General features: G+C 38.2%; 1 protein-coding gene across 3 annotated transcripts in view; it reads left to right on the top strand.

Moving 5' to 3' along the window:
* HERC3 (HECT and RLD domain containing E3 ubiquitin protein ligase 3) overlaps window positions 1-22,675 on the top strand; it is a 110,962-nt gene that overhangs the window by 48,470 nt on the left and 39,817 nt on the right. For all 3 annotated transcript variants that reach the window (XM_042984202.1, XM_042984200.1, XM_042984201.1), the window contains 11 exons: window positions 3,408-3,567; window positions 7,357-7,433; window positions 8,264-8,485; window positions 9,699-9,790; window positions 10,543-10,673; window positions 11,257-11,417; window positions 13,638-13,714; window positions 17,292-17,416; window positions 18,979-19,038; window positions 21,370-21,481; window positions 22,351-22,540. In XM_042984202.1, the coding sequence (XP_042840136.1) occupies window positions 3,408-3,567; window positions 7,357-7,433; window positions 8,264-8,485; window positions 9,699-9,790; window positions 10,543-10,673; window positions 11,257-11,417; window positions 13,638-13,714; window positions 17,292-17,416; window positions 18,979-19,038; window positions 21,370-21,481; window positions 22,351-22,540 (1,407 nt within the window). The remainder of the gene's footprint in view (window positions 1-3,407; window positions 3,568-7,356; window positions 7,434-8,263; window positions 8,486-9,698; window positions 9,791-10,542; window positions 10,674-11,256; window positions 11,418-13,637; window positions 13,715-17,291; window positions 17,417-18,978; window positions 19,039-21,369; window positions 21,482-22,350; window positions 22,541-22,675) is intronic.

The following is a 22,675-nucleotide window of genomic DNA, read 5'->3' as shown; positions in this document are numbered from 1 at the left end:
GTTTCATTGATCTGCTCTACTGTTTTTTTAGATTCTGTATTGTTTATTTCTGCTCTGATCTTTATTATTTCTCTTCTTCTGCTGGGTTTGGGGTGTCTTTGCTGTTCTGCTTCTAGTTCCTTTAGGTGTGCTGTTAGATTTTGTATTTGGGATTTTTCTTGTTTCTGGAGATAGGCCTGGATTGCAATATATTTTCCTCTCAGGACTGCCTTCGCTGCATCCCAAAGCGTTTGGATTGTTGTATTTTCATTTTCGTTTGTTTCCATATATTTTTTAATTTCTTCTCTAATTGCCTGGTTGACCCATTCATTCTTTAGTAGGGTGTTCTTTAACCTCCATGCTTTTGGAGGTTTTCCAGACTTTTTCCTGTGGTTGATTTCAAGTTTCATAGCATTGAGTGTCTGTAAGTGTGCATGGTATGATCTCAATTTTTGTATACTTATGAAGGGCTGTTTTGTGACCCAGCATGTGATCTATCTTGGAGAACGTTGCACGTGCACTCGAGAAGAAAGTATCCTCCATTGCTTTGGGATGCAGAGTTCTAACTATATCTGTCAAGTCCATCTGATCCATGTATCATTCAGGGCCCTTGTTTCTTTATTGATCGTGTGACTAGATGATCTATCCATTTCTGTAAGTGGGGTGTTAAAGTCCCCTGCAATTACCACATTCTTATCAATAAGGTTGCTTATGTTTGTGAGTAATTGTTTTGTATATTTGAGGGCTCCCATATTCGGCGCATAGACATTTCCTGATGGATAGACCCTGCAATTATTATATAATGCCCTTCTTTATCTCTTGTTACAGCCTTTAAAGTCTAGTTTGTCTAAGTATGGCTACTCCAGCTTTCTTTTGACTTCCAGTAGCATGATAGATAGTTCTCCATCCCCTCACTTTCAATCTGAAGGTGTCCTCAGGTCTGAAGTGAGTCTCTTGTAGACAGCAAATAGATGGGTCTTGTTTTTTTATCCATTCTGATACCCTGTGTCTTTTGGTTGGAGCGTTTAGTCCATTTACATTCAGTGTTATTATTGAAAGATATGGGTTTAGAGTCATTGTGAAGTCTGTAGGTTTCAAAGCTGTAATCATCAAGACAGCATGGTATTGGCACAAAAACAGGCACATAGACCATCGGAATAGAGTAGAGGCTCCAGAATTGGACCCACAAAAGTATGGCCAACTAATCTTTGACAAAGCAGGAAAGAATATCCAATGGAAAAAAGACAGTCTCTTTAACAAATGGTGCTGGGAGAACTGGATAGCAACATGCAGAAGAATGAAACTAGACCACTTTCTTACACCATTCACAAAAATAAACTCAAAATGGATGAAGGACCTGAATGTGAGACAGGAAACTATCAAAACCCTAGAGGAGAAAGCAGGAAAAAACCTCTCTGACCTCAGCCACACCAATTTCTTACTTGACATATCTCCAAAGGCAAGGGAATTAAAAGCAAAAATGAACTACTGGGACCTCATGAAGATAAAAAGCTTCTGCACAGCAAAGGAAACCATCAACAAAACTAAAAGGCAACCGACGGAGTGGGAAAAGATATTTGCAAATGACATATCAGACAAAGGGCTAGTATCCAAAATCTATAAAGAGCTCACCAAACTCCATACCCAAAAAACAAATAATCCAGTGAAGAAATGGGCAGAAAACATGAATAGACACTTCTCTAAAGAAGACATCCAGATGGCCAACAGGCACATGAAAAGATGCTCAATGTCGCTCCTCATCAGGGAAATACAAATCAAAACCACACTCAGATATCACCTCACGCCAGAGTGGCCAAAATGAACAAATCAGGAGACTATAGATGCTGGAGGGGATGTGGAGAAACGGGAACCCTCTTGCACTGTTGGTGGGAATGCAAACTGGTGCAGCCACTCTGGAAAACAGTGTGGAGGTTCCTCAAAAAATTAAAAATAGACCTATCCTATGATCCAGCAATAGCACTGCCAGGAATTTACTCAAGGGATACAGGAGTACTGATGCATAGGGGCACTTGTACCCCAATGTTTATAGCAGCACTCTCAACAATAGCCAAATTATGGAAAGAGCCTAAATGTCCATCAACTGATGAATGGATAAAGAAATTGTGGTTTATATACACAATGGAATACTACTTGGCAATGAGAAAGAATGAAATCTGGCCATCGGTAGCAACATGGATCGAACTGGAGAGTGTTATGCTAAGTGAAATAAGTCATAGAGAGAAAGACAGATACCATATGTTTCCACTCTTATGTGGATCCTGAGAAACTTAACAGAAGACCATGGGGGAGGGGGAAGAAAAAAAAAGTTAGGGAGAGAGCCAAACCACAAGAGACTCTTAAAAACTGAGAATAAACTGAGGTTTGATGGAGTTTGGGGGGAGGGGAGGGTGGGTGATGGGCATTGAGGAGGGCACCTGTTGGGATGAGCACTGGGTGTTATATGGAAACCAGTTTGACAGTAAATTTCATATTAAAAAAAAAGATTTTATTTTTAAGTAATCTCTACACTCAATGTGAGGCTTGAGCCCACAACCCCAAATGAGCCAGCCAGGTACCCCAACGGCTTTTTTCTTTAAATTTTTGCTGCTGTATTTTCATTTTCTAAGATGATTTTGTTTCTCAGATGTTTCAATGGTCCTTATCTTCTTTTATTTCTCTGACAACATAAATTTTTTTTCTGCTCCAAGGTTGATCTTTATTTTCACAGTTCATTTTCTTCTGTTTGTTTTGCTCTTTTCTTTCATGTTAGCATTTTCCTTACATGTGATAATCCTGGGCCAGCCTTTTATATTTAAAAGTAAGGTACTAAAACGTGAGTGGAGCTGTGGGCAAGGCTTGTTAACTAGCAGGAAGCTGGATATTTCACTGGGGACCCACAGATGTCAGTGTCCGTGGATCTTCTCTTTTGGGCCTGTTTTCTCAGGGAAATCCTCTTTTTTGTTACCTACGTATGTATGAGACTGTCCCCGAACTGTGGGGAGAAAGGTGCTTCCTCCGTTAGGGAGGGAGGGCTCTAGGAGGGAGGGTCTTATTGTTCCCAGGCAGAATTTCACTCATTGTCACTGCTTTTAGTCATCTGTCTCATTCCCACTCACATTTGGGCCTCTCTGGTTCACTCTCTGCAAATAGTAAACCTTCGGACTTCTCACTGGAGAGAAGTACCAGGCACAAGAGAAGACATCTGGGATATGTGTTGCTGATGCATGCATACGTGGTACCAGTGTAGCTGGGATCTGAATTGATTTCTTTAGAAACATATAAAATTTATAATCTCGATAAATATACCAATTTAGTAGTTCTTTCTGAAAAACAAAACTGCCTAGGAGGATCATTCTGAAGAAATTCTGAAGAAAATTCTGTGTGATTTCTAGGCTATACCTTTTCCTCCTTGGTTTGGTCTCTTTCAGAGCAAATTGGAGCTTTGGCAGATCAGCACATTGTCCATGTGGCATGCGGTGAGTCCCACAGTCTGGCCCTCAGTGACCGGGGCCAGCTGTTTTCGTGGGGTGCAGGGAGTGATGGTCAACTGGGACTCATGACTACTGAGGATTCGGTGGCAGTGCCCAGGTAAGAATGTCATGGACAGGAATCTGACTTTTCAGATACCAGTTTTATAAATTCTGTTTCTTGCTGTTGCTTTGTTAGACTCTTTGTTTTTGGTTCTACTTCATTTAATTGCTATTCTTTTTTGGTGCCACTGCTGTGCCTTATACTTTATAGCATGTATAACAAAAATTGTAATTATTTATAGAAATGTCTATCTCCAGTTAAAAAAATGTGAGTTGTTCAAGAATTGTACTTTATTTATTCTAGTAACCTAGTTGCTAGCATAGTATTTGAAACTCAATAAATGTTTGAATAAATCATCTTTTTACTTGCTGGACTTAGTAACCTTTAATTTAAAATTGTAAGCCTAAATCAATTACTCAGTTAAGGACTTTAAACTACAATCAAAAGGTTGACCCACTACTCTAAAAATAAGCCATTATGAGCATTATGAGCAGCTAAAATAGCATACAGAAGTTTTTTTTTAACACAAAAATATTATTCATTTTGAGTCTCAAATATTTACTTAAATTCTGAATCTTAGATGGTTTAATTAAGTATCCATCAGATGCTTCACCACTAAGTAAATATTCAAAATAATGAAATTACTTCCAGGTGAACTTCTTAGGGGTGGAGTCTCAGTTTTTCAAGAGTTCTTGATGATTAAAGAGGCCACCAGTTTATTTCCTTCATTTAATTCCTGTGTTTTTTTTTTTTATATTACAAATATATATAGCTTCCCCCTACAAGAGTACTTGTCATATTCTCTGTAACTGTTTTTTTTAATGACTATCTGTTGTACAAAGCTGGGAGCTCTTGATGGCATGAGACCTAGATTATTCATTTTAGTATCACTGTTGTTAAGGGTGCCCAGCACATGTGCTGCTTATTGAAAATCTGTTTAATAAACAACCTCTCCTTCCCTGCCCAGTTATTGTCCCCTTAGAGAACCAAATACTCTTCTTCCTCTTCCTTTTTGCCCTTCTTCGATTTATATCTCTTTAATCAAAAGCTGTTTTAAGGAAAAGAGGAACATGAAGAGTGATTTGATTCACTTCCTGATTTAGAACAGCTAATATCTTGGATTTATTTTTTCCAAAAATTAGTTTAATTTGGGGGGGAGAGAGTGGCAATAAAAAAAAGGGTGCTATATATATTTTAATGAGACTGTGTGATAATTAGGGAAAAGATTTATAACATAAATGACAAAAATATTTCACTTGTTGATTACCAAAGACTCAAAGGTTTTTAGTGGCATTTCATTTCTAAAAGTGAAGTAACTTGTGTTATGGGAATGATTTAATTTTTGTTAGTCATATCTAAATTATGGATGACTTCTGAGGCCTTGGTTTGTATATAATTTTATATTTTAACTTAGTTGAAATAAATTTGTTATTTCATATCCTAGCATTGTGGAAAGTAACATAGCTTTGAAGTCAAACAGCTTCAGATTCTATTCTAATACAGGTTTTATTATTTATTAGGTGGGTGACCTTGAACAAACTGTTTAACTTATCTAAACCTCGATTTCTTAACTTAAAAGTGGTATTATGTATTGTGTGCCTTTAAGAAGTTACTGGGAGGATAGAATGAGATGCGTAGGTAAAACATACTATATGCTTGCATTCTTTATATATCCCTCCTCTCCACCTCAAGGCTATAATTTCTCTGTTGTTTATCTTTGTCCTTTTGATCTGCTTCCTTTCTATGTGATTATGAAGGTTGTGACAAGAATAATGGTTGACCCATGAAGGGAGAATCATAGGGAATTTGAGTGGAAACTGGCCAAGGAAAAAAGGACTCTTACTGCATAAAATTTCTGAAACATTTGTCCCTTAGGTAGTAATACATTTTCCAATTTTAAAAAGTAGTGGGGTTCTACATGCTATTGATACACAAAACAACTTGGATGAATGTCCAGGGAATTATTCTGAGAGGGAAAAAGAGCCAATCCCAAAAGTTTACCTACTGAATGCTTTCATTTGTATAACATTCTTGAAATGAAAGAATTTTGGAAATGGAAGATAGATTAGTGGTTGTCAAGGGCTAGGATAGGGGAGGGGAGCAGTGGTTATAAAAGTATAACTTGAAGAATCCTCATGATGTTTGAACCATTCAGTATCTTGATTGTGGTGGATACATGAACCTATACAGGTAATAAAATTAATACACAGAATTGAGTACAAATAAAGCTAGGGAAATAGGAGTAAGATTTATAGATTTTATTAATATTAGTATCCTGGTTATGATTTTTATACTGTGGATTCACAAAATGTCACCACTAGTGGAAACTGGACAGAGTATACATGTGATCTCTCTGTACTATTTTTTTTTAATTTACTTACTATTTTTATTTGTCAACTTTTTATTTAAATTCTAGTTAGTTAACATGTAGTGTAATATTTCTATATTATTTCCTATAACTCTATGTCAATCTACAATTATCTCAATAAAAAATAGTTGGGTTCTATTTGGTGCTAAATGCATATGTGAACTCTGTTATATAAACTTTTCGTATGTGAGAAAATAAAACATTAACAAAAGCAATATGTCCTTGCCACTCTAAATAATTTCCTCCCCACTGGGCATCTATATTCTAAGACACCCCTCTCCCGAGGGCATGTCCATCTGACTCCTTTGTTCCGTTGGCATAGACTTAATGCAGAGGAACATGGCAACTTGCAAGCTGTTACAATAGGGAACAGGAGATATTCCCAGGTGCCCAATTCTGTGGGGCAGCACCAGGCACGTTGCATGGAGTTTTTTCATTTATTTTTTTACCACAACGTGTAAAATAAGTACTGTTTTTGTCCCTGTCTTTCACATGAGCAAGCAGAGGAGCAGGATTTGAAATGTATTCATATGATTTTCCTCTTTATCATCCTAGGGAATTTGGGTTTTGCCCTTATTTTTTTTAAAAATTGTGGTAAACAAAAATTGTAAAATACACCAAACATAAAATTTTCCATCTTAACCATTTTTAAGTGTGTAATGTTAAGTATACTTACATAGTTATATGAACAGTCTCCATAAATTGTAAAAACCTATCTTGCAAAAATTGAAGTCTACCCATTAAACAGCAACTCCCTGTTTCTCATCATCAGACTTGATTTGTATGAATTTGAGTACTCTTGATATCTCTCATAAGTGTATTCATAAGATATTTGCCTTTTGTTACTGGATAATTTCACTTAGCATAATGTCTTCTAGTTTCACCCATACTGCAGCATATGTCAGAGTTTCCATTTTTTCAAAGGCTGATTAATATCCCATTGTATGAATATATGACATTTTGTTTTTCCACTCATCTATTGATAGACACTTGAGTTGCTTCTACCTTTTGGCCATTGTGAATAATGCTGTTCTGAACATGGGTCTACAAGTATCTCTTTGGGACCCTGCTTTCAATTCTTCTAGATATGTACCCAGAAGTGGGATTGCTGGATCATGGCATTGCCCTCATTTTGAAAACCATTTAGACACCAGCCATATTCCTGGGCATCTCTGTTCCATAACTTACTCCATTTGCCCCTCAATTGGAGATGAGAAGGTGGGAATTAACAGAGTTATGGTGGTCGGTTTAAGTGCAGACATGTTTTTTATTTTGTTTCGTTTTGTTTTTTAACAGTAGCTGCCTAACAGTAACTCCTAACCTAGGAGGTTGGTGAAAGAACTAGTAGAATTATATCATGTAAGATCATGTATTTGATTTTTAAAAGTCTTCTAGGAAAGATGTTATTGATTACAACCGTTGGGAATATTCCTGATCATTGTGCATGCCTCTTAAGAGGAAAACCTTTTCTGTTTCAGGTTAATACAAAAACTGAACCAGCAGACGATATTACAAGTTTCCTGTGGCAACTGGCATTGCTTGGCTCTTGCAGCTGGTAATGTAACATTGAAATATTATGCTAACATTATGTTAATTTGGGAAACATTTCTCTTTGCATTTGTAGGTGATGTTATCTTACCGGACACCTTTAACTAACTGGTTAGGGTCTGTGCAGTGCTGTTGGACAGTGGCATTTCTCAGACAGCCTTTGTGCAGCTTTTCTCAGAGTGTGGACAATGAAGAAGGTGGTCATCAGTGCTCTCAGGGGAGGATGAGTAGGAGGAAGGACCCAACCTCAGTGCTCTTGAACATACAGAAGATTGTTTTTTTGTAGCTACAGTCAAGCTGCATTCTACTATCAAGCTTCTAAATAAGTGAAAAAGAAGGTGTTAGAGAAACCTAAGCCAGCAAATAATAATGCATTCCATGTTAGAATAAATTTGAGGGGAAGTTGGTACCAACATGTGCTTGATCCTCTGTGAGATAGTCCAGGTAGAAGCTGGACCTTATGAGCCCTGGGTTTCATGATCTTGGTGTGGTTAGAACTAGTTCAGCTTGTTTAGTGGATCTAAGCCTAGTAACTGGCCTATTCAAAACCGAATTGACGTAAACATTTAATTTTTTCTTTGCGTAAATGTTCATAGCCTTCAAAGGGCAGTAAGACTCAGTTTATCTCTCTGTTGTCATGACAAGTGGGAATTTTGGTTTTGGCAGTCTTAATAGTATGAAGTGTCTGTCCCCTCGCTCTCAGGAGAGTTTGGTGCCTTGAAGGGGAGCAACTAACAAATGACTCTGCTGGGCAACTATGTTGTTCTAATGATGTTATTTTTGTGAATGGAACTTGTATCATTTCTCATAATACTAGTTATCCTGTTTTTATTTCAGATGGTCAGTTCTTCACCTGGGGAAAGAATAGCCATGGGCAGCTGGGCCTGGGGAAGGAGTTCCCCTCCCAGGCTAGCCCACAGAGGGTGAGGTCCCTGGAGGGCATCCCCCTGGCTCAGGTGGCTGCAGGAGGAGCTCATAGCTTTGCCCTGTCTCTCTCAGGAGCAGTTTTTGGCTGGGGGATGAATAATGCAGGGCAGCTAGGGCTCAGTGATGAAGAAGGTAAGCAAACTCTTTATATGTATCTCTTTCTCTCTCTCTCTCTCTCTTTTTTTTTTTTTTTTTTCTTTTCAAAAGCCCAGCTTATTTGTTTAACACATGCTTCTTGAGAGTCTGCTATGTGCTGGACCCATGTTAGGTACTAAGGGTGCAACAGTGAACAAGAAAGATAATACCCTTGGCTTAGTGGAGATTGCATGCTAGTGGGCAGAAGTAAACAACAGACCAGTAAATATATACTATGTCAGAGGGTTTGAGAGAAGAGTTAACCTGTTTTACATAAGGCTTCCTGGGAGGGTTTGCTTGATAAGATATTTGAGCAGACAGAGCCCTGCAGTCAAAGGGAACAGGGTGTATAGAGGCTGTGATGTGGGAAGATAGATGGTGTGCTCGAGTGAAATGAGAGGGGAGAAGAGTAGCAGAACTGGAGATCAGAGACGCAGTATAGGCCCAGTGACGCAGGGCCCTATAAGGCAAAGGAAAGATTTTGGCTTCCCTCAGTGAAAGGGGAAGACACTGGAGGTTTTGAGGAGAAGAGTGATCTAATTTCACTTTGGCTATCACGGGTCCAGGGGAGGCTAGAAGACCAGTTTGGAGACAGCGGGAATAAAGTTGGATTTTAATATACTTTGAAGGTGGAGCCAGTTAGTTTTTCACATTGTTGGGTATGTGGTTTGAAATAAAAAGAGAACTAGAAAGATAAAGGTACCATTTATGGAATGAGGAAAACTGTGTGTGCGTGCGCGCGTGTGCATGTGTGTGTGTGTGTGTGTGTGTGTGTGGTGCGTGCGGTGAGAGTGGGCAGAGTTGGAAAGTGTGGGGAAACCATGAGTTAGGTTTTAGATGTATTAAAAACGAGATGTCTGGGATGCCTGGGTGGCTCAGTCAAGTGTTAGACTCTTGATTTCGGCTCAGGTCATGATCTCATGGTTCTTGAGATCAAGCCTCACATTGGGCTTCATGCTGGTAGTGCAGAGCCTGCTTGAGATTCTCTCTCTCTCCCTCTTTCTCTCTGCCCCTTATCCCCTCAAAAATAAATAAATAACCCTAAAAAAACATGGTATCTGCTAGACATTCCAGTGGACGTGTAGGCGGAAAGGAGAATATGTGAGTCAGGAATCCAGGGGGACCCAAAATTCATGTCAAGATAGCTGTGTTTGATATTTCATCTCAAAGACAAAATGGTAGTGACATTCTCATTTTTCTCTTATTTTAGATCGAGAGTCTCCTTGCCACGTGAAACTCTTACGAACCCAAAAAGTCGTCTATATTAGTTGTGGAGAAGAACACACAGCAGTCCTCACAAAAGTAAGGGACTCAGAGCGTTCTGGTTTGTTCTGTGATGCTTTCTTTGGTGCTAGATATGACACAGATGATTATTATTACTTGATTATTTTTGATAGCATTTTTTAGCATAGTGATGGTGTTTAAAAATAGTTCAATATAATCTTAAAATATATAGCAACATTTTTTGTTCCTGTAAAACAATTAAATATGTGAAAAATAAAGAGCAATGTACTTAATGTTTTAAAATTATCAACTTATTTCTTCTAAAACAGTTATATCTAGAGAGAATGCAAATGTATTTTTACATTGAACAAATACTGTTATAGATTCACTTTAGTAAAATGTCTTAGCATTTATTCAAGTACAGCAGGGAATAAAGTAGCTCACTCACCAAGGAGTTTGTGGAGCATTTAATTTATTATATACGAATGATTGTGCAAAATCATGCCATGTCACCTACCTCTGTTTCTCCTTATTTTGTTTGCTTCCGAACACATCATTGTACTTTTAAACAACTTTTGAAATTTAAAGATGGCACCTATTCCCTTGAGCAGTGCTGTCTTTGTTCCATAAAGATATAGTTTTAATTTCCTTTATTATTATTATTTTTTATTTAATGAACATACTAAAGATGTGATTTGGGTGAAGGATCATGTGAGTGTAGTGTTCTTGTACAGACTGCTGTGATAAGAATTTTGCATACAGAGATTTTTAGAGGAGTGTACTCAAACTCAGAGATACAGTGCAGTCATGTGGTATTTGTCCCTTGTTAGAGTGGAGGTGTGTTTACCTTTGGTGCTGGTTCCTGTGGGCAACTTGGACATGATTCCATGAACGATGAGGTTAATCCAAGAAGAGTTCTGGAGCTGATGGGCAGTGAAGTAACGCAGATTGCTTGTGGCCGGTGAGTGCTCCTCAGAGCTTCCTAGTGTCTATTAAGACCCAGAAATGAATTTTGTCTTTGTCGTGACCAAGCATATGGATCAGTATCTTAAGAGATCTTAACTGCATACACACCTATGGGGAAAGTTTGGAGAGAGTCTAATCTGAGCAGTGTGTGACAAGGATGGGTTTGAGATGAGTGGATCAAGTTGGGGACATTAGGTTTCTTCTGGGATAAAGACTGGTAGGATAGGGGGGAAGACATGAAGAAGGGAAAGTGAGAGAGCCTCAAAGAACTTCTTGGAAATTTTGCCTGGTCCACCCTGCTTCTTCTCTGTCATCCCACAGGCCAAATACAGCAGGCCATTCATCCTTTTCTAAGTCTTGCCCATCCTTCTTGTTGCCTAGAGTCTCAGAGAAGGGCAGCATTATGGAGAGCCAGCTGCTGCTTGCTTGCAAACAGTCACATGTAAATGTGGGGTAGGATTTCTTAGGGGCATCCCTAGGTATTGCTGTGCTCATATGTGGTGGTTAAAAGAGTCTGAGTGTATGTCCCTATTAGTAGAAACTATGCTGGTAAGTTATTTTAAATTATTTTTCCCCAGACAACACACTCTAGCCTTCGTGCCTTCTTCTGGACTCATCTATGCATTCGGTTGTGGAGCAAGAGGTCAATTGGGAACGGGACACACTTGTAACGTTAAGTGCCCATCCCCTGTGAAAGGTTACTGGGCTGCCCATAGTGGCCAGCTTTCAGCCAGAGCTGGTAAGAGTGATTTTCATTGGAATTTAATGGTATTTTAAGTGATAAAAAATTTTTATAGAACACATATCTGTTTTTTACCTTGAAGTCTTTTGGAGGAAATAAATATGAGATATATTATTTTAACATTGATCAACAAATACTTGAGTAGTTACTATGCATGAGGCCTTATAATTAAGATCCTAGAGATCTTGATTGAGATCAAGCAAAAAATGTTACTTTGGCCCTAAAGACCTTGGTGGTGGTGTAGAAATTTTATTTATTATCATTGCTGATAATGAAAGTTAATGTTTATTGAATGCTTAACCAAGCTCCATTACTTAAGCTAAGCACCAAAAACAACCTTAAGAATTGGTGGTTATGATTCCTATGTTGGAGATGAGGAAATTGAGTCTTAAGGAGGTTAAGTAACTTGCCCAAGATTACATAGATTCTGGGGACAGGAATTAAACCCAGGTCTGCCTCATTCTAAAGCCTGTGCTCTTTATGCTTGTGCTGTGTTACCTTTACTTTTTGCTACTCTGGTCATAACATCATGACATGATTTCTTTTTATGCCATTTTTTTTCTTCCCTTAAAAAAATAAGTTAAATAACATAACATCCATTTCATTGGAAATCCAAATAAGGCAGTCACTCTATATGAGTGGCTTGAAATAATAAATCCAAGGGCTGACATGGAGCCGGAGAGCCATTAAAAAGAAGTGTGATTTAATAATAACTTTGATTTTGAAGACTATAAAGTGACTTATGGCTTGATTAGGATTTTTAAAAAATGTTTATTTTTATTTATTTTGAGAGAGAGCAAGCAGTGAAAGGGTAGAGAGAGAGGGAGAGAGAGAGGATCCCAAGTAGGCTCCATGCTGTCAGCACAGAGCCCAGTGCAGAGCTCAGTCTTAAAAACTGTGAGATCATGACCTGGGCTGAAATTAAGAGTTGGACGCTTAACCGGTGGAGCCATCCAAGTGCCCCGATTAGGATTTTCTTTTTAAACAATAATAACCATAAGTTTTCTGCTGGTTTATAACTTCAGTGCAAGGACTGAGTCTTTTCCTCTTTGTAAATTTGACATATAGCACAAGGCCTGGCACAGACTTCTCAGTCAGTCAAGATGTATGGAATGAATATATGAGCATCTAAAAATGTAGTGGAACTTACAATATAAAATAAACAAAATTTGGTTTTGATGATGTTCCCCACAGTGAAGGAATGGCTAGTTGTCCTCTTCTCTGTCATTTGAGAATTTCTTTTACCCCAAGGCATTGTAGTCATGCTAGGAATGCATGTGTTTAAGAAATATACCAATTTTAAAAACTCAAGTGTTGTATCAATTAATTTGGAACCACAAATTCTTAAAGTTTCATTACGACCTAATTTATGTGATCATAAATTTGTGTTTGGATGTTTGCCAGGATGATTTTATAACGTTAAGTAGGTAAATTTCAATTCATTATGTAAATGCTGTGGTTTTAGGAACCTTCATGGTAATGTGGGAGCACAGAGGAAGGCATCAAGGAGTATTCCGGTTAGAGGAAGTTTGAGCTGTGTCTTAAAGGATGATTTGGAGTTAGCCAGGTAGAGGACTGTGAGGGAGTGGGCAGTGGTGAGTACCACGGAATCACACAATTCCAGGAGCACCGTTGCAACTTCGCCCTAGGAGGCACCATCATGGAGAGTACAGTGTGCACGGGGGGGTGGTGGTGGAAGGAAAAGATGTGGAGGTAGGGAATAGTGTGGTCTGTTAGCAATGAAAGCAATGTGGTGGTATTGGAAAGTCACCGTGGATATGGTGTGATGGAAGATAAAGCAGGGAGTAGGAAATGGAGGTCCTTACATGACAAGCTTCATCCTGAAGGGGCTAGAGACCACCACACTCTGATGTTGGATTATTTCTTAGGCATGTTACCGTTGATAGTAGTGACTATTTAAAATTTCAGGTCAGTGGCATGAAAGATGAGAATGAAAAATAGAAACAAGGTCAGGATTAGCTGGCAGTTAGGGAGGGGGTGGAGGTAGGGTTGGAGTGGGGGATACCATTTTATACATTTATTTTTAATCGAAGTAGAAACAGTTTTGGGCAGAGAGCCAGGCGAGAAGGTTTCTTCTCTGATATAAATAAAATGGATAGGAAACTAGTCTGAAGCGTATTTTGGAATATTAGAAAAGGGGATCATGGAAAAAGCTTAATTACTGAAAAATGTGCTGTTGAAAATTTTTTTTGACAGATCGCTTTAAATATCATATTGTTAAGCAGATCTTCTCTGGAGGAGACCAAACTTTCGTACTTTGCTCCAAATATGAGGTAAAATTTCTTTTCACTCTTCTTTGGGGATGGAATAATGGTGAACCAATATTTATTGTTACAAACAATTACATGAGAGCAATGTTACTCTTTGTTTCTAACAATTTTATCTTATTAAGGTAAGCCAACTAGAACTTGAAGACATTCTATTTTGCTTCTGTGAAGTACCAATAACTTTCCTGGTATTTTAATCGTAGGATTCTGATTTATAATTTAAAATTATTTGTTTATGTCTGTATTCCAAAAGATATTTAAGGAGGCCCAGAGAGTTTGTAATAATTTTGTTATTATTTGACTTTCCATTTCTTCCCTGTTAAGTAGCAACAAATGCTAGGTATTTGAAAATTTAGTGGGTGTGTTTGATGTGATTGAGTATATGCAAAATATAAAAGAGATGATACAGTATTCAGATATCCTTTATCATTTATCATTTGCTCACAGCACCACACTAAACTTTCAGATTGTCTCCAATGTCACTGTAGTGGGTAAGTCAGGAAGAATGACATTCCAGTATCTTTTCAGGGTTGAAGGGAGAAGAGAAAGTGGTGCAGTATCTATGACAGAGCTTTTAATTGATTCTGTTCTTCTTGACAAAGGAAGTCATTCTGAAACCAGGGGCACAGATTTGTTTCCTGCCCTGCACTCCCTTCCTTATTTTTGTGCTTTCTCTCCTCTCTTCTTCCTCGCCCACATGCTTTTATTCAGGAAGCATGTACGGAGGACCAACCATGTATCGTGCATTGATTCTTATCCTCTCATGGAAGAGCAGGGAAGGGTTACTCGTGATGACAGAGGAATCAGAATTGGTTGGGAGGAAAAGAGGAGCTGTGGAGACAAGGGCCCTATGAGTCCTGGAAATTCTCCCCATTCGACTGATACTTTGCCATCTTTAAATCTAGTCAGTATAATTCTATGATGTGGTAGAAGAGGTTGTGCTGGAGTCTGTGGCTTCAGGTTGGACGGTGGAAGTGGACAATTAGATATTTTGCAGGTCAGGAGCCTGGAGAAGGTTCTGTTTAGTGCTACCATCTGGGGTGATTTGGAACTGCTGTGTTAGACCTATTTTAGGCCTGGCTTCAGTGCTTCACAGAGAAATCTTGGAAAACTGAGATGCTTTTTTGTTTCTTCAAAATGTGAGTAAAGTGAAATATGAAAAGCACTAAATCTCTGCAGGATAATAATTTTTTGTCCATAAGTATTAGAGTTTGAAGTATTCATTTCCCTAGGAATTGACTTGAATAAAATTGTCCAACTTTAATTTTCCTGTGAAAGTTAACATAAAAACTTAGTTTTACTACTTTTATAAATACAGTACCTGATCTAAGTAGTTGGCTTTAAAATTTATTGTACTTAACACTGTTGGGACTGGAAAACAAAACATTGATGAAAAGAATCTAAAATAGTGTAAGGTTAAAGAAATAGGGCAGATTAAAGGTTAAACCACTGGTAAGAGTGGTATGCATTAAAAATGTAAGATAACAAAGAAAAAAGAAACTAAAGATAGACTATTATTTAGGAAGGTGTTGCTCTTTCTCTTTAAAACTGAAGCCTGTGCACTTCTACTTGAGCATAGATGTTTGTTTAGATACAGAGACTGATAAAATCATATGTTTGCCCTGTTACCATCACACTTGAAGAATCACTTAAAAGACCTAAGAGAAAAGCATCTGTGTAGTGACGGCCTCCATTTCTATAAACACAGCTTATTCAGTGAATGCTAGGTCTGAGGTGGAAGAAGGAAGGGGAGGAGTTGGGTATAGATACTGTTTTACTACCTTTGATTCCACGTCTTGGAAATTTGGTGAATGCAAACCATAGCCCCTTTTTTTCCTTTCTTGTTGTTCACTGGATAGGATTGAATAAGGAATGTTGGGATGTTAGGGTGCATGTGCACCTGTAGGTGACATAATTCTCTCTTTCCCAACAGTTATTCTCAACCTTGGTTGCCCATTGATATCAGCTAGGGGCCTTTTAAAAAACACTGATGCCTCTAGAGATTCTGATTTAATTGGTCTAGAGTGTGACTTGGCCATCAAGATTTTGAAGGCTCTCATGATCCAAAGTTGAGAAAAGTTGATGCTAGGTCAGTTTGTTTTTTCTTTTTGGCCTACATATAATTAGAAGGCGCAGAAAATTCATATCCTTTTCTTGAGTCTTTAAGTGATTCTGAGATTATACTTCATTCAGGACATCTGTAGTTTATTGGACATGCGATGAAGAATGAGAAAGTAGTTCCACGTGAAATGTTTTATTGTAAGTATATGTTAGAGTCTCTGTTCAGCCACCACTGTAAATGAGGAAAGTAATTAAAATTTAGATAACACCAGTGGTTTTAAGACTAGGGTGAAGAGGCAGTCTTGCATGTGTGTGTTCAAGTGTCTACTTTGTCTTATGATTTTTCTCTGTGTCATTCAAGATGAATTTGTTCTCTCTTAGATGTCTGTGGCCATTTTAATAAAATAATTATCAAGACCCAGATGATCAAAAACATTGTCAAACGTGTGATTTGTTATATGCCTTTCTCCTTTCCCCTTATTATATAATATCTTACAACTATGGGGGAAGTAACAAAGAAAATTTACTTTGGAAGTTGTATTTTCATGTGTAGGTACAAAGGAGGAAAAAATAATCATGTTATGAATTGATGGATGAATGGTTTAATATAACCTTTTCCCTCTTTTCTAGTGACAGTTATGGAGGGTATAAAGCACTTTCAACTTTTTCTTAGTTCTAGATCAAGAATAGGTTTTGGGTAATATCAGTTGAATAAGATAAATTATAGAAAACAAAAGTGCTTATATTTTTTAAAATCTCACTGAAGAAAGGATGTATAATGCTTGTAGCATTTGGAATTGTCGAGGCCATTATTGACATGTCCTTTTTGGCACCTTCCTTACAAATGTATAACTATATACCTGGAACAAGAAATTAAGAGTCATTACGTTTTCATAGATTATTTGCAATATAGATTATAACTGAACTTTTTAATAATATATTTTGTTGGAGTTGTGTGACTAGTTATGGCAAATGATCAATACCTTAAAAGCCTTGATGTTACAGTGATCCAAAGCAGAGGGGAAAGAAGTGTGGAAACGCCCTATTGGGTTTGTTTCTCTGGGAAACAGGCTGTGAGACTGAGATTTATGTTTAAACAGTCTTTCAGGGAGTGTGGTAGGAAGGCATCTATTTAGGGATGAAGGAGGCAGTCCTGGGCCTGCAGGGAGAGACTGTGGATCTGTGTAACAGAGGCCTAAGCCAGTCTCCTCGGGAGCTCTGAAGTCAGGATGGCTCTTCAGCCAGTCCTGAGTGGAGGCAAGGAGGCTAAGCCTTTATACTACACCTCTACCTGCCCCTGGACATTAGAGGGATGAAGCAGTGGCCAAGGGCAGTTCTCGGAGTGTAGCCCAGCTGGGAGCTGTTGGGAGCTTACGCTCTCAGCAGCTCAGGGAGTGTAGAGGGGGGTGTGGGCAGCACACCCCAGCTCCTGTGAACACAAGACTGAGAATATATGAGGAGAAAGAGAAAAGATCCAACCTACATAATTTCTCTTTTTTTACTGTTATATTTAATCCTCCAGAATTCTTCCCCTGCTGTTGACTTTAGGACGATGAACCAAGCACATTACACCAGTCTAATAAATGATGAAACCATAGCAGTTTGGAGACAAAAACTCTCAGAACACAACAATGCAAATACAATCAAGTATGTGGCTGCTTGTTTTCATTTTCATTTTTCCAGAGTACGTTGGAATCTTTTAGCTCAGTAATTTCCCCTACTTTCGTATTGAGGTTATGAATGGAGTTTTACATTTTAGGGAATCTTTTTATTGTTTTTGTTTTTCTGGCACGTATTTCTTGAGGATTTGGTGTCCTTAGGCCCAGATAACATAATAATTTTTGCCCCCATTGTCTCAGAGTGTGTCCCTTAACCTTACCTTATTCAGATCTTAAAAATCCTGACTGATGAAGGCATGGGTTGGCTTTTATGTTAAAAAAGCTCAGTATTATGGTTTAACCTCAAGAGTTTCTTCATATGTGGATCCCAAAGCATCCCAAAAGTAAGACAAATGTTAGCTTACCTAACCTGAATAATTTCTAGCATTTTCACATTCAGAATGATTAGTCAAGATGGTAATATAATGCCAAGTTGAGAAAATAAAGTAAAAAGGATTGATGCCTTTTATCCAGCTTATTTTAAAGGAGAAATTTTTTTTGTGCACATTTGTATACATTTTCATTGACTTTCCTTAGTATTTTCATTTTTCTGCCATCTAATATTTGGGAATGAATGAATCATGCTCTGTGTACATTGTACACTGAAATGTGCATATCTTCTTTATGACATAGAGTGTAGTAGGGCAAATGACCAGGGCCCTAAACTTTGGGGTGCACCGGGATCATTGGGAATGCCCTTAAGCAGCTCATGGCGGTCCTCAGAATTTCTCTAACCTTAGGTGGGTCTGATGAGGAATTCAGGCTGGAAGGATGTGGGGGTGAGGGAAGGGGACTAGACTCATCATGAGAGGGGCAGGATGGATTCCGCTTCCCTGGGACCTTGACAGTTTACTAGTTCCCAGTTCTCTCATTTATAAAATGAGGGGATGGAAGAAGTTATCTCTAAAGACCATTCTTGACCCAGAAGTTATTGCAACCCCCTCCTTAACCATGTATTTGTTGTATTCCTTCCCTTTTCTATATACTAGATGAGAGGGTCCAAGACTCTTCACACGCAGTTTCATTCTGGGTCTTCAGACACTAGCTATTTTCCCAGAGCCTCTGTTATCTAGGTAATAGGAATAAACACTCACTTCACTTATTTTCAGTTTCTTTCTCAGATAAGAAACAAAATAGAAGGCAGTGGTTGTTTACTTATTAATTTGCAAAGACAATTTCTGTGTTTGGGAGATAACAGCTCAACATCTCTTTTTTGATTATATTTTGTTTGTGTTGGGAGATGAGCTGGGGAGTATCTTAGTTGATGGCAGAAGGTTGTTCGAGATCATTATCAGGTACAAGAATTGTTCTTTCAGTAGCTTTGGTACTTTTGATCTTAACATGACTTATGGAAAACTTAAGTACTTGACTATTTTGAGATGTGACACAATGTTTCTCTACAGCAAATGTACGTTTTCCAAGGCTTCATCTGGGTAAGAAAGAGCTGCTATTAATGAAACCCTGGAATAGATGACTAATCTATTATTGAGGCTTGAGTAACCATTTATTTGTAATTATTAAAGGCTTGCCTACCTTTTTCTTTCTGAGCAGTGGTGTTGTTCAGATATTATCTTCTGCAGCCTGTTGGAATGGAAGTTTTCTTGAAAAAAAGTAAGTGATTTAGAATCTTAAAAAAAATACCCACATGTGATGCAAATACTTACTCAGCAAAGGCAGTGAAAGACTTCTGTTCTCTTTGATGGTGGTTGGCCTTAATTCACTGATGATGATTTGTGCAAAACTTGGAATGCCTAATAATGATGAATGAGAGGGTGTCAGGAAGGGCAATGCTGATTCATGCCTGGTTGGCAAAGCAGCAGATTAGCATAGAGACTATCTCAGAAAGAGTTGGTGTAATCAATAGTAAGATTTCTCAGGTTTTTCTGAAATGGTATCCCCACATATGTACTGTATTTGTTCTTAAATTCTTAATTCTTTAATCTCCTGGGTTTCATTGGTTTGCTTTCCCCATAGATTTTTCTTTTCTCAAAACCAGTGAGCTCAGGGGGTGTTCCAAGGAAGCTTCAGGAGTTCCTTGGACTTAGGTCTAGCCCAGTTCACCAGGAGATTATTCGGGCTGAATTTCCAGGTAGAAAATAGTGTTTCTTTGCTTGGCCTTATCCCTTCTGCAGGTATCCCCCTGAAGAACCTCATGCAGCAGAAGGGTTTTGTCACGGGTTTTGATCTTTGGGGACCCCAATTCTCGACTATCTCTCTATCCTTTTTGTCAGTGACCAGGCAAATGAAATCCCAAGAAGAACTTAGAATTCAGTTCTGTATGTGAATCCCACTCCCTCCCCCACCAAAAAATGATGTCCCTAACTGGGTTGCAAGAGGTCATCTCAGAAACTTTTCTTCTGTTACAGCTAGAGATTGCCAAGTCATTTGTTTGTATCATTAGGGCAGCTGGAATGAGCTCATCCAGTTTATTTCAGCTTTAATATTTAGCTTTTTCCTTTAGGGAAAAGTCTTCAGGATTGTGCTGATGTTGGTTTTTTAGAAGTGGTTTTCCACCAGGCTGATTTATCTTCTAAGAGGACATTTGGCAATGTCTGGTGACATTTTTTGGTTGTTACAATGGGGGGGGGGTATACTACTGGCATCTAGTGGGCCAAGACCAAGGATGCTGCTAAGCACCTCACAATCCTGTCCACCCAACAAAGAATTACTTGATCCCAAAAGTCAATAGCACCAAGGTTGAGAAACCTTGTTCTAGAAGGACAGCTTTTATGAAGGTTGGGAATGGCTCTTGGCCAGACTTGTTAGGTTATTCATCCTTAGGATCATGAATTCCATAGAGAGGTGGGTAAGGCCTTATTTTTTTTTAACTGACAACTGTACTATTTCAGGATTTCTGCTTATATAGCTTATGAACAATGCCTCACAGGAAACCGATTGAAGTAAAAGACCACTTTTGCAAAGAATAAATACATTTAGATAAAATGTTTTATTTTTTCTTAATAGCGTGACAGAAAGTACCTCTGAGCATATAGAAGGTTACATATAGGACACCAGAATTAATTTCTGCGTTTGGGGTAGATCTATTTTTAGAGCAATAACAACAAAGGACCCAACAAACAAAGCCCAAGCATCTCTTGATTTGACCATTTAGGTTTCAATGCATATGTTGTTGTTTTTTTAATGTTAGAAACTCTGTGTTTTTATGAGTTACAGCATTGCTGTCAGATAGTGTTAAAACTATTAGATGTGTCCGTTACCCATCAACAGAAGTCTATTTTGCAAACAGAAAGTTATTTTGTAATTAATAGATTTGGTATATTCAAGAGTGGGAATTTAAAAGAGACATTCTAAGTCTCAAAAAGGCTATGACTTTATATAAAGTTAGGAAAAACGATTAGTTGCTAGGAAGTTAAAAACAGTATCAGTGAAATTAGTCCTTAGGTGTATGTAATTGTATCCCTTGTGTAAGACGTTAATTTTGTATTTGTTGTGGATTTTATTTTTTTAAAAACACTTTATTGAGAAAAGCTTTAAACAAGGAGTTTTGTTCTACCTGCCATTTGTTGATGATTGGGCCAGTTTGCACAGGGGATGTTTTTGCACCTAGGCACAGCATCTCTACATCTAGTTCAGTGTACCATAATTACAGAGAAAGGCAAACACACAAGAGTAAATCATGGAAATAACACTCTGCTTATAAGTTTCAAGATAATCTCAAGTCGAAATGATGACTTGCTTGTACTTTGAATTGAAGGGAAAAAACACTTGAAAACTTTAAGATCACCTTGGAAAAGGGGTTCCATCCAGAGCTTGATTCTGTTTGGCTTCCTTAAAGTGTAATATTTTTACACAGCTTGTCTGCTGGGTCAAATTTAAATCTGATCGGTATGGATAGACTATTTTGTCTCCCTACTTCTAATTCCCAACAGAGTGTTTGCTTTGTTTTTCTTTTATTAACACACGTTTGAAATTTTTGTTTAGAATTGATGAACATTTTAAAACAAGTCCCAAAATCCCTGGGATTGACCTGAACTCAACGAGGGTGTTATTTGAGAAGTTAATGAGCTCCCAGCACTCCATGATTCTAGAGCAGGTAAGTTCTATACATTTGCAGAATGTATTCTTTTTTTTTATTTTTTTAAATGTTTGTTTATTTTTGAGAGAGCACAAATAGGGGAGGGGCAGAGAAAGGGGGACAGAGGATCTGAAGTGGGCTCTGTGCTGATAGGCTGACAGCATTGAGCCCATCATGGGGCTCAAACTCATGAACCACAAGATCATAACCTGAGCGAAAGTCTGACACTCAACCAACTTGAGCCACCCAAGGCACTCCTGCAGAGTATATTCTTCTTTTTTATTTTTTTTAATGTTTATTTATTTTTGAGAGAGAGAGTGTGTGTGTACGTGAATGAGCCGGGGTGGGGCAGAGAGAGAGGGAGACATAGAATCCTAACAGGCTCCAGGCTCTGAGCTGTCAGCACAGAGCCTGACAAGGGACTTGAACCCACGAACTGTGAGATCATGACCTGAGCCAAAGTTGGACACTTAACCAACTGAGCCACCCAGGCGCCCTCAGAGTATATTCTTAAAAATGCATTTTTGTATTGCAATAATTCAACTTTAAAGAGAAACAAGAGTGTAAGATAAGAAGGCATAAATCTTGTATAAATCTTAATTTTACAATATTCACTTTGGGAATTTGACCTACCTTGAGCTTTCTTTTTAGCTTAAATCTTTTGAAGGAAATGCCCTTCCAGAGAAGTCTGCACAGGTGGAGATGTTTGACTTTTCATTCCATTGGTGTATCTCCTAAGCACCACTAGTGCCTGGCTCATGGTTGATTCTCTGTGCATACCGACTGAGTGGGAGTTGAGAGTCTATCAAATAGCTTATGAATTTAGAGATCAGGTAACTAGATCTCAGCAATGTTTGAATTTCTCAGTATTCTTTTCTCTCATACAGATCTTAAACAGCTTTGAAAGTTGCCTGATTCCTCAGTTGTCAAGTTCACCACCAGATGTTGAAGCCATGAGAATCTATTTAATACTACCTGAGTTCCCCCTGCTCCAGGATTCCAAGTATTACATAACATTGACTATTCCCCTGGCAATGGCCATTCTGCGGTTGGATACAAACCCCAGCAAAGTATTAGGTGAATTTGCTAAAATCAATACCAGTGGTTTTGTATTTTTTATTTCATTGTTGTGACCACTGGCTCTCAGTGGACTGAGATCTGAGAATCTATTTGTCGCCATTTAATATCCTTAACATTCAAACCTTTCTTTCT

Source organism: Panthera tigris, chromosome B1 (genome assembly GCF_018350195.1).
Source record: "Panthera tigris isolate Pti1 chromosome B1, P.tigris_Pti1_mat1.1, whole genome shotgun sequence".
NCBI classification, from domain to species: Eukaryota; Metazoa; Chordata; class Mammalia; order Carnivora; family Felidae; genus Panthera; species Panthera tigris.
The sequence above is the reverse complement of the archived record's forward strand: the minus strand, read 5'-3'. Positions and strand labels throughout refer to the sequence as shown.